The sequence below is a fragment of the Vulpes lagopus genome, chromosome 12 (assembly GCF_018345385.1).
Source record: "Vulpes lagopus strain Blue_001 chromosome 12, ASM1834538v1, whole genome shotgun sequence".
NCBI lineage: Eukaryota > Metazoa > Chordata > Mammalia > Carnivora > Canidae > Vulpes > Vulpes lagopus.
Window position 1 is genome coordinate 41,493,762 of NC_054835.1, and position 12,719 is coordinate 41,506,480.

Below are 12,719 nucleotides of genomic sequence, written 5' to 3' on the forward strand. Positions count from 1 at the left end.
ATACTCGGCTGAGACGAGGCTGGAAAAAAACATACATTTTTTGTGCCCTGAAAGATAAGGAAACAAGAACAGGAAATGAATTTTTATCTCTGCAGCAAAATAAATTATTCTGAAATCCCCTTAGATAACAGGGAAGAGAAAGTACTGGAAAGCCCAAAGCACATTCTCTACTGCTTCCACATCAAAGACTGTAGAGGATGGGGATTTGAGCTTTTTGCACATGTGGGGAAATGATGGGTGTGGTCGGATGAGAAAGAAAAAAAAACAGGTGACAATTTTGCTTCCCATTTTCAACGACTAAGGAAAAAACAAAACAAAAAACCAACCCACACACCAAAAAAATGAGGTCCAGACTGATAAGGAACCTTGAAGTAATCCATGGTACTGATAATGAAATGGCATAGGAAAAGGAAAACACACACACCAGACCCAAGGCAAAGTTCTGGCATGTTTGTACATCTTTTTTATTTATTAATTCCTCCAAACGTATTATTGTATCACTGCTTTCTAGGAAATGCCTTCAAGGCAGAAATCTTTTTTTTTTTTTTTTAAGATTTTAATTATTTATTCATGAGAGACAGAGAAAAGGCAGAGACATAGGCAGAGGGAGAAGCAGGCTCCATGCAGACAGCCGGATGTGGGACTTGATCCCCGAAACTCTGGGATCACGCCCTGAGCCTAAGGCAGATGCTCAACTGCTGAGCCACCCAGGTGTCCCAAGGCAAAAATCTTAAAAAAGCAAAAACAAACACTTAAAATTACAAATGTCTTCTACCCATTAAAGTCACTGATGATTATAATTTCTTTTGAACTTTTTAAAAATTTTGAGCTTTTATTAGAAAAGCTCAAATGCATAAAATCAAGGCAATTTAAACAAAAGGCTATATTAATTAAACTGATTTTTAAGTCACTGGATAGCTTGGGGGGGAATAATCATTGGTTTCCTGAGTTATTCCTCAAATGCATTATTTCTAGTTTCCTTTATGTCCATCTTTTCTGGACCTGGTTGTTTCTAGGAACACAGGAACTCCTAACTGCTGAAAGTAAGGAGTCTTACAGTGAACCAGCAGGCTTTTCTTTCAACTGCATATGTATCATTGCACCCCAAATACAGGGTGATAATTGATAAAAGATAATCTTTAATCTCTAAGGAATCACACCCAAAAGAATTAACCACTGGAAAGGGTTAAAAAGAAAAAAGGTGAAAGGGTGCAGGGGGTAGGAGGGGGGAGAAGGAACCTCAGACAGAAACACAGATATTAAAGTCATTACATCATCTAAACATTTGGCATATGAGTTGTTTTTTTTTTTTTTTAATGTTTTATTTGAGAGAGTGCATGTGAGAAGTGAGGGGTGGGGAGGTGGTGCAGAGAGAGAGAGAGAGGAAGAGAATCCCAAGCAGACTCCACGCTGAGCACAGAGCTTGATGCAGGGTTCAATTACAGGGCCCTGAGATCATGACCAGAGCCAAAACCAAGAGTCAGACGCTTAAATGACTGAGCCACACTGCTCTTTTCAATACAAGGTTCAAGCTACAAAAAGAAATTAAGCTACCCTGAGTTGGATTTGATAACTCAATAGTATACAAAAAACACAGGGCACAACTTTTCTGCTCTTCTTCCTTAATCCTTATTTCATAAAGCAGGATCCAGAGCCAAAGTCCTGGAACAGTTTCTCTTAAACCACCCCTCCTCTTCTGGGAGGAATATAACCTGTTATATTCTTCATGGGTAGAGAATATGGGCTAAAGCAAACATTTAATAAACTTACTGCCTAAGAATTATGCAAAATATTGGAGGGGGATCAAAGGAAAAAACATCAGGGAAGAAGGAAAGATATTAAGAAATAAAACACTATGAAGTATAGGACCTAAATGAAATTCAGTTTTCATAACCCACCCACCCCAACTGATTCAGAATTTCTAGGGAAGGAGCCAGGAATTGAACGTACTGCAGGACAGAAAAGCTCAGATGTGTCTGAAAATCACTTCCACTGTAACTGACTGTGATCTTATAAATGCTAATGTTTGCGTTGTGGATGACAGGTAATCCAGGAGGGAAAAAACCAACAAAGTGCCTTTACTTATACAGGGAAGTACACATAATTTACAATGGGTAAGGATACACATTTGCACAAAAATATGCAGGCTTGGGAATGACCCCTAGATAAACCACAGGACAGATCTTCGTTAAGGGCAGAACATTTGATGCAAAGACCCTAGAAAAAGAGCTCTCATCATTTTCAGAATATTGGGTTGGGATCTTGGGTGGCTCTAGTCAGTGAAGAATCTGCCTTCGGCTCAGGTCATAATCCTGGGGTCCTTGGATCCCAGGATCAAAGTGGAGCGGCTGGGCTCCCTGCTTAGTGGGGAGTCTGCTTCTCCCGCGCTCTCTGCCTCTTCCCACCACTTGTGCACGCATGCCTCCTCTAAGTAAATCTTAAAAAAAAAAAAAAAAAAAAAAGAATAATATTGGATCTTAAACACCCATAATCCTACTATCCAGAGACTTTATATTTATTTATGAACTTATATTTATAAATATATAAATAAAATATATTAGTATATAATAGTATACTAATATATACTATATACTATTTCTTAATATATATTTATATATTATATATAAATATATCTTAATGTATTTATATATACATATATAATATATTTATATATTTATATTTATATGTAATATATATCTAGAGTTTCATTCATTACTAGTAACGTACCAATGTTGGTTTCTTGAGTCTGAGAGAAGCACCATGGTAATGTAGGATGACACTAGGGAAACCAAAACTAGATAAGCGGTAGAATTCCTGCAGGAACTCTCTGTACTATCATCGCTTCTTTGTAAATCTAAAATTATTCAAAAATAAAAAAGCTGATTTAAAAAAAAATGTCAGGGGCAGCCCGGGTGGCTCAGCGGTTTAGCGCCGCCTTCAGCCCAGGGTGTAATACTGGAGACCCGGGATCGAGTCCCACATCAGGCTCTCTACATGGAGCCCACTCTCCCTCTGCCTGTGTCCCTGCCTCTCTCTCTCTCTCTCTCTCTCTCTCTCTCATGAATAAATAAATAAAATCTTAAAAAAAAAAAAAACATAAAAAAAGAAAAATAAATGTCAGTACAGCTGAAGGTAAACAACACTACCCTTCCTAGATCAAGAAGTCTGCTTGAATTTTAGTTCCATTCACCAACTTAAGAAAGGAAAAGGTACAAAACTTGAGCTGATATTGATACACTGTTTCAGAGATAAAGCCACATTTCAGAATCCATACCCAGAAATTTTCTTTAAGTCTGGGGTGGGTTTTCTGAGTTTTTAATAATGTGAATTAAAATATTTATTGAGGGGATCCCTGGGTGGCGCAGCGGTTTGGCGCCTGCCTTTGGCCCGGGGCGCGGTCCTGGAGACCCGGGATCGAGTCCCACGTCGGGCTCCCGGTGCATGGAGCCTGCTTCTCCCTTTGCCTGTGTCTCTGCCTCTCTCTCTCTCTCTCTCTCTCTCTCTCTCTCTCTCTGTGACTGTCATAAAAAAAAAATAAAAAATAAAAAAAATTAAAAAAAAAAATTAAAAAAAAAAAATTTATTGAGTGCCTACTATGTCTAAGAGTTCTCTGCCTCATGGAATCTACATTCTAGTGGGAGGTGAAGAGGAACTCTAAACAGTAAGCAAAAAAAACCCTGTTTTTTTTTCATAAGTTCATAAGGGTTATGAAAAGAATAGCAGGGTAAAGTGGGCCTGGAGAAGTCAGAGAGGGAAAAGTTACAATAAAAAATACAGTGGTGGGGATTCCTGGGTGGCTTAGCGGTTTAGTGCCTGCCTTTGGCCCTGGGCATGATCCTGGAGTCCCGGGATCGAGCCCCACATCAGGACTGCATAGAGCATGCGTCTCCCTCTGCTTGTGTCTGCCTCTCTTTTTCTCTCTCTCTCTGTGTCTCTCATGAATAAATAAATAAAATCTTTAAAAAATATATAGTGGTTTATGGTGGATATTATTGAGAGGCAGCATTTGAGCAATTTGTACAACATATTTCAGTTATGCTAATGTAAGAGGTCATGGAAGATGTTCTCTGTGGAATCGGGAGAAAGTACTTTTTTCTTTTTTTTTTTTTTTAAGAGGTGGGACTTGATCCTGGAACCCCAGGATCACACCCCGGGCTGAAGGCAGGCACTAAATTGCTGAGCCATCCAGGGATCCCTGGGCAGTTGGCTTTGTATTCTCTCCCTCCCTCTGCCTCTGTCCTTCCCCTCCCATGCACATTCTGTCTCTAAAATAAATAAGTAAATCTTAAAAAGAAAAAAAAAAAGAGGGCACTTGGGTGGCTTAGTTGGTTAAGCATCTGCCTTTGGCTCAGGTCATGATCTCAGGGTCCTGGGATCAAGCCCCATGTCAGGCTCTCTGCTCAATGGGAGTCCACTTCTCCCTCTCCTGTGCTTTCTCTCTCTCTTTTTCAAATAAATATTTTTTTAAAAAGATTTTATTTATTTATGATAGACATAGAGATAGAGAGAGAGAGAGAGAGAGAGAGAGAGAGAGAGAATGGCAGAGACACAGGCAGAGGGAGAAGCAGGCTCCATGCCGGGAGCCCGACGCGGGACCTGATCCCGGGACTCCAGGATCGCGCTCTGGGCCAAAGGCAGGCGCTAAACCACTGAACCACCCAGGGATCCCCTAAATAAATAAATTTTTAAAAAGAAAATAAATTAAAGTGGGTAGCCCCGGTGGCCCAATGGTTTAGCACCATCTTCAGCCCAGGGTGTGATCCTGGAGACCCGGGATCGAGTCCCACATAAGGCTCCCTGCATGGAGCTTGCTTCTCCCTCTACCTGTGTCTCTCTCTGTGTCTCTCATAAATAAATAAATAAAATCTTAAAAACAAACAAACAAACAAAGCAGAATGCCAACTGAGCACAGAGGCCAACTCAAGTCTCGATTTCAGGACCCATGAGATCATCCCCTGAGCCAAAATGATGAGTTGGACATGCAATGGGCTAATAAGCCATCTAGGCGCCTCACACCTTTTATCTTTTAAACCAAGAAATCGGGGATCCCTGGGTGGCTCAGCGGTTTGGCGCCTGCCTTTGGCCCAGGGCGCGATCCTGGAGGCTCCATGCAGGGAGCCCGACGTGGGACTTGATCCCGGGTCTCCAGGATCATCCTGGACCAAAGGCGGCGCTAAACTGCTGAGCCACCGGGCTGCCCTCAAAAGAAGTGTTCAAAAAGGTTTTCAAATCCACAATAAGCATAATGCATAAAAATACAGCATTTATGAAATTTTAAAATGAAAGAAAGAAAGCCATAAGAAATGTTTGTCTGCAGATTTTCAGGAAAAAATTAATGTGCACACACAACACTCTAAAAAGGAGACAGCATATTTACACACACATTTAAAGCCAGACAATAACATTTTCTATGTTGTACATTAACAGGGAAAGTCTAATCTGTTTTTAGAACTAAGATGGTGAAAGCACCCTAAAGAAGAGAACTGTGCTGGGGATGAGACTTTAGGCTTCATTATCTGGGAGATGAACTAAATGAAGGTACCGTTAGAAAGAAAGCATTTTAAGGAAATACATTTTGAACCAGTGCCATAGCAACAGAGTCCCCAGCTTCTTATGCATGAGCTACTGTTTCTCCCTGAACACGAAAATACTGCAGGGCACATTCTGGGACCAGGGCCACACTATTCTGGAAAATTAAGACTTGAATTCCTAGAAAGACAAAAAGGCAGGCCCTGTGGTCCCCAGCACAGGGGCTGGGGAAGGGAGCAATGAAGAAGAAACATTCATACTAAGTTAGCTGGGTAAGTGTCCGGAGTCAGGAGTGAAGAATATTTTGGGAGGGCTCAACACACCTGCCAGTCCATAAGCAGGTCCCCACCCCCCGCCCCCACCCCACCCCTGTACCCTGCCTGTGGAACCTGGGCCTACACATAGCCTCTCACCTATGTGTCTATGGACCTGCCCCCATTAATTAAAACTTGCCTAATGTGCTGCCTTCCCCAAGGAGGAAGGAATTGTTTTTCTCCAATTAAAAACTCAAAGCTTCAGCTCACTTTCCTTCATTTATGCCTGCTTTCCTTCATTTATTCCTCAGCTCAGTGCCCTTCCCCTCTTATAGGAAGTCAGCTCTGATCAATTCCAATCTGACTGGTTACTAAAAATGACTTCTGTCAGAATAAAGCGCCCCACTCTCCACATAACTGGACTTTGTGGCTTATGGTACAATTCCTAACACTTAGGACATCTTTCTCTCAAAACCAGAAGGCACATTAAATAGCGCTTTGGTTGGGACCCCTGGGTGGCTCAGTGGTTGAGCATCTGCCTTCAGCTCAGGGCATGATCTTGGGATCTGGGATTGAGTCACATTGGGCTCGCTTTGAGGAGCATACTTCTCCCTCTGCCTATGTCTCTGCCTCTCTCTTTCTGTGTCTCTCATGAATAAATAAATCTTTAAATAAATAAATAGATAGATAGATAGATAGATAGATAGATAGGGCTTCAGGACCTGACATGACTGTTTCAAGGTCTGTTGTTTTCTCTAAGCTTTCTGGAATGAAGGGTTGCCTATTCCCAGTCTTCCCCATCACATTCAGTTTCCTATGGGCTCCTCATAGCATCTCCTCATTGTGGGTACTCAGTCAGACAATGACACTTCATGACTGTCTTGGTTACTCTGTAAGGTAAATTGTGAACAGGGACCAGAAGCAAGGCTCTAAAAAAAATTACCCATGGAATGATTCAGCAAACTTATTCTGAGCAAAGAACATAAAATGTTGGATTAGGCCCATACTTTTTAAAGATTTTATTTATTTGAGAGAGAATGTGAGTGCTTGTGAGCATGAGCAGGGGGAGGAGCAAAGGGAGGACAAGCAGATTCTGTGCTGAGCATGGAGTCAGATGTGGGGCTGGATCCCAGGACCCTGAGAGCATGACCTGAGCCAAAATCAAGAGTCAGGGGCTTAACTGACTGAGTCATCCAGGTGCCCCAGGCCCACACTTTTTAGAAGGATAAAGGCTTAGGGAGGGGAAGAATTTTGCTTAACATATCAGAGTTAAGCCAATATTACAAACCTCTTTCTGATGCGCTTTGTTCCGGATTCAGCAGATCCTCAGGCGAACAAGAATCTGCTATAAGGGAAGGGGAGCTGTTAGAGGGCTGGCTCTCATGCTGCTCTAACACAGCTTCCAGTTCAGCCATTTCCTGCTGGAGCTTTATCAGGTTATCTTGCATGGTATCTCTCTGCTGTAAACAGAAGAAATGACACCAAGAAAGTCACACTCTTTTAGCAACTTGCCAGAGAGCAAGAATATGTCACACCAATTAATTTTAACATGGGAATCGAAATCATCTAGTATGGAATTATGAGTTCTGGCTGAACACTTTTTAATCCAATCATATTCCTGCAATTAATGACCATGAAATGACTTCAGAATGATGTTAGAGTGGGGAAAAAACTCCTCAAACTCTCCCACATAGACTTGCTTTATTGTTTTGTCCTTTCAGAGCTGGTTATTTTCTTTTAAAGCTAGGGAGCAAAAAACCCCAAAAATCAAAAACCAAAAAACAAACCACACACACAAAAACAAGGTACTCAAACATGATATTTAAAATTAGAATGATTCTGTTAACATTTTGCACAGGCTGTGTTTCACAGATTTGGTACTGTGGGACTCATAAGAGATCTGGATTAATCTGGATTTCTGGCTGGTGAGGATTCTTCCTTTTCTGGGATTCTTTAAACATTTAGTTTCAAAAAGAGAGAGCAAAGAGCTAATCCACTGATTTATCGATTTGTTCATTCAACAACTATTTGCTGACCATCTATTATATGTGAGGCCTGTTCTAGTGCTGAGGATTAGAGCCCTCCTGGTGTTGCCATTCTAGATGCGGAGAGAGTACCTAGAGATCACCTGTTGGAAGGAAGGATCTAGCAGAAAGAGCCCTGGGAAATCCTGTAAGGATAGTTATTGTTTTCAATTCAAGATAATGGGCTCTATTTGCCTTTTTTTTAATAGAAATTTAAAAAAATTGTTTTAACTTATTTTATTTTATTTATTTATTCATGAGACACACAGAGAGAGAAGCAGAGACACAGGCAGAGGGAGAAGCAGGCTCCATGCAGGAAGCCTGACATGGGACTCGATCTCGGGTCACCAGGATCACGCCCTGGGCTGAAGGTGGCACTAAACTGCTGAGATGGGCTCTTCTTGCTTATGCGCCTTGCTGATGCTTACTTTTTTATTTCAAGAAGAAATCTTGCTAAGTCTTAGGTTTTTGATAAAGCAAAGTACTTGGTAAGTAAAGGGCTTTCCAAAACACACATTTCCTCATCACTGGTAGAGGAACATCAGTGGTTGCCAGTGAACCCCAGGGAAACAGACTGTTTCACCCTCCATTGCTTCTGATCCTTGAAAATGACTTTGCCCTCTACTAAAAACAAGCCATTTACTTTCTCCTACGACACTGAGTTCACAGTTTTCAGGCTTTTATGACCAGAAAATGTATTCCCAGTGTCAAAAAGGCTTCTGCTGCTGCCCTGAGACTGCCCTGCTGCCAATGTCTGCAGCAGCGCCATTGCCACCACGTGGTGCTTGTGGGTAGTTCTGTTGCTGATCAAATCCTGGCCCTGGGGCTGCCTCGGTAAATCTGGAAGTAAACCACACACAGATAACTACTAAGCTTCAGAAGCTCTATCTGTCACTTCTGGCATGACCATCACATCTAACCTCTCTGTGGCCATTAAGTAGGTTAGAAAAGCAGGAAAAACAGTAACAGGAAAACTGTAATTAGATAACTTTACTTTGGGTTTTCTTCTCTCTTTTTTTAAGATTTTATTTATTTATTCATGAGAGACAGAGAGAGAGAGAGAGAGAGAAAGGCAGAGACACAGGCAGAGGGAGAAGCAGGCTCTACGCAGAGAGCCAGACGTGGGACTCGATTCAGGGTCTCCAGATCACACCTTGGGCTGCAGGCGGCGCTAAACCGCTGCGCCACCGGGGCTGCCCTACTTTGGGTTTTCTCAAAGGAGTTACTTTATAAACTAAATTCCCTTGTAGGTAATTGCCTAGATACATTTGCGAGACTAAAACCAAATTGCTTACTAATGAGTTTTTTTTTTAAATTCTAATTCTTAAGTGTTTCTGGAATTAGCCCTATTTTTCTTTTATATTCCCAACATGCTTCTCTGATCTCTTTTAATACAGCTGCATTACTGTGGAAGTTCTTTAAAAGCCATGTTTACCATGCCTCTTTCTTCCATAAGGACCTTAGTGGCATACCACTGCTCAGATATATTAATACTTTCTGGACACTATGTAATTATCACTCATTACTGCCCTCAGGATAAAGTCCAAATTCCCAATCATAGCATTCAAAAGGCTTTTCACACACTGATCTTTTGTTTCTTCCCTAAACCATCCCTATGCCCTGTTTTCCATCATATAGGACAACTTTGTGCTTTCTGGACATTTCATGCCTCTGTGTCTTTGCCTTGACTGCTGCCTCCCTTCCCTTTCTACCTGGGAAAATTCTTCTCATCTTTCAAGGCCCAGCTCAAATGAGGTTTTTGATAAAGCAAAGTACTTGGTAAGTAAAGGGCTTTCCAAAACACACATTTGTTGACTCCTTCAGGAGTCCCCACCATCCACATCTACTATCAGGAACAGACAATCGCCCCATTACTTCACTTATACTTTTAATGCATTAGTATATGGAAATGGAACACTGGACCCTTCTCAATGGGAGGAATCCTTCCTTCATCATTTTTGTATTCCCAATGCCTAGCATGTAGTAAATACTTAGCAAATGTTTAATGTAGAAATGAGCTAATGATCGCTCTTGGATTAAAAAAAAAAAAAAAGATACTAATAGTACCAAATTAGAATTTCTCTATCTCCTATATACTTTTTTAAAAAAGATTTTATTTATTTATTCATGAGAGGTAGAGAGAGAGAGAGAGAGAGAGAGAGAGAGAGAGAGGGGCAAAAACACAGGCAGAGGGAGAAGCAGGCTCCATGCAGGGAGCCTGACATGGGACTTGATCCTGGGTCTCCAGGATCACACCCTGGGCTGAAGGTGGCGCTAAACCGCTGAGCCACCAGGGCTACCCTCCTATATACTTCTTAGTTCTTTTCAACAATGGGAAAAGACTCTGCTTCAATCATTTTGCCTGTCTCTGTTACTCTAGATTTAAGTTAGCCAGGAAATCTGACTTTAAGTCTGTTTTGTTTAAGAAAAATTAAAAAATTAAAAAAATATTTATTCATAAAAGACACAGAGAGAGGGGCACCGACACAGGCAGAGTTCTTGAAGAAGCAGGCTTGCCGCAGGGAGCCTGATGTGAGATTTGATCCTGGCACTCCAGGATCACGTCCTGGGCCTAAGGCAGATGCACCCAACCACTGAGCCACCCAGGTGTCCCTGTCATGAATAAATAAATCTTAAAAAAAAAAAAAATCAGAAACTGGAACCTACAACCTTAAAACACAAGGGACAAAAAAGTAAAAGGCATCAGTGAAAGGGTGACAGAGCCACAAATCCACACTCAGAAAGAAGCAGAAGAGTTGCAGAGAAAAGGCCTCCTTAGTCTTTTTGTTCATTTAGTCACCATGGCAATCCTGTAGGTGGGGAGAATACTGGTGGCAACTTGGGTACAACACAGGTCCCTGTCTCTCAAAGCTTTCTTCCTGACTCCAGCAAGTTTCAGTTCTAGAGGGATTCGCTCTGCCTAGAAAATGGGCAGAAGATAAGCCTTTTCTTTCTACAGCTTTCACAGTAATGCCAAGAATTAGAAGATTTTAAAATTGGATCTTGTGTTGGCAAAGGAACAGGGAAATGGGAACCATTAACGGTTGTTAGAAGAGAGCTGTTCATTATTTCTGAAGAACAATCTAACAGTATGTATCAAAGACCAAAAATTCCAGTTCTAGAAATTTATACTAAGGAAACCACTGGGGACACAGGCAACTATTTAGCTATCAAGATCCTACTAAAGGGGTGCCTGACTGGCTCAGTCAGTAGAGCATGCAACTCTTGATCTTGGGGTTGAAAGTTCGAGCCCCATGTTGGGTGTAGAGATCACTTAAAAGTAAAAAATTATTATAGTACTGTACATAATAGCAAACTGTGTCTCTTACCCTGCAACCCTCATAGTCAGCAATAGGTGGAATAAAATCATGTCTTACCCAAGATGGAATACAATACAATAATTAAAAATTACTGAAGAAAATTTAATGACATAGAAAAAACAACATTACAATGTAAGTACACAGAATATTAGATAAATATTTTTTAAAGATAAAGTGTACAAGGGATAAAGATTTTTAAAGATAAAGTGTACTGTTGTACACATACATGAAGAAGAATGGAAGAATATGTACCTCAAGTTAATAATAATTATTCCTGGGTAACCCACAGAATCTTTTACATAATTAATGTAAGCACATGATATAAAATTCAAGGCACAAAAGGGTATTCAGAGAAAAGTAGGGCTTTCTCCTTCTCCCAGTCTTCTATTTCCCTGGTCCCAGGACAACTACTATTACCTGTTCTGTGAAGATGATGGAAGTGTATGGAAGTGTTAATCTTTAAATGCTGTGATAGAGAGTACTTTTCCGAGACTATTCTTTCTGCAGTACTGAAACATTCACATTATCAAATGTCGTAGATATAACAATACTCTTATCCCCTTCATAAGTAGCCCCAATATTGTCCTGACCACAAGATACAGGAAGTAAATTTGTGTACTTTCTTTTTTAAAGAAAACAGAGGACTTACAGGCACCAAAGAACAAACAACTAGCAGGTTAGAAGAGAATGAACAAAAAGAAATCCCCAGAAAACAACAAAAGGCTAGATTGTCTCTAACAGAAAAGAACTCTGTAGGCTCCAATTTGGTCCCAAAAATAAACATAGCCCTCTCTTTGATATAGGAGTACTTTCATAGGTATTTCTGCTATGAGGAAAATTGGTTTTGAAGGTTTAACTTATTCATTAAATTCAGGATTGAGTGTTCTACAGTGAGCCAGATAGTATATACGTGTGTGTGTGTGTGTGTGTGTGTGTGTATGGAAATAAAAGGTAGCATGAGTTCCGTTCAGATGCTTACAATCTACTTTGAGGAGGCAAGGTACCACATACAAGTGTTATACCGTTAATTCTAAAGGATGATACAAGCCATGTCAGGATGTGGAGTGCATGATACTGAATGCAGAGGACACAACACACACACATACACATGCACATGCACACGTTTTTTACCTGAGTGGTTAAAATATCACTCTGAGAGGACAACCTGGAACAGTCTTCAGAGAGGCTCGTTTCACTCTCATATCCAGATGCCACTTCACCTTTAATGATAATAAAAACAGCTTCAGATGTAAAAACAGCACATACCACAACTTGCTGTACCCATGTTTTCTCACTGACAGGACAAACTTCACTTTCATGTTATGCAAAATGATTACACTTCTTGTTTTGGGACACTCAGATTTCCTCTTGGAAATCATAATGAGAACCAGAAACAAGTTCACCAACAATCAGATCTCATTCAAACAGAGATGTTCTAGCTGGGTAAAGGACTTTTAAGGAAAGGCACCTTAAGAGGAACATGTGTAAAGTTTAAGTGGTGACTTTAGTTGCACTTGGAAACTTGTAAAACGTGCTCCCCCACAAGGCATCAACAGTTAGCTCATTTCTATAATATGGACGGGGGCAAACAC

At 40.8% G+C, this 12,719-nt stretch overlaps 1 protein-coding gene across 11 annotated transcripts in view; it reads right to left on the reverse strand.

Annotated features, from left to right (window-relative positions):
- BRCA1 (BRCA1 DNA repair associated) overlaps positions 1-12,719 on the reverse strand; it is a 67,106-nt gene that overhangs the window by 24,753 nt on the left and 29,634 nt on the right. For all 11 annotated transcript variants that reach the window (XR_005983028.1, XR_005983029.1, XM_041724538.1 and 8 more), the window contains 2 exons: positions 12,259-12,347; positions 7,072-7,243 (listed from right to left, as the gene is read on the reverse strand). Coding sequence is in view for 9 of the 11 variants with exons in the window: in XM_041724538.1 (XP_041580472.1) it covers positions 7,072-7,243; positions 12,259-12,347 (261 nt within the window). In the remaining 2 variants the exon portion in view is untranslated. The remainder of the gene's footprint in view (positions 1-7,071; positions 7,244-12,258; positions 12,348-12,719) is intronic.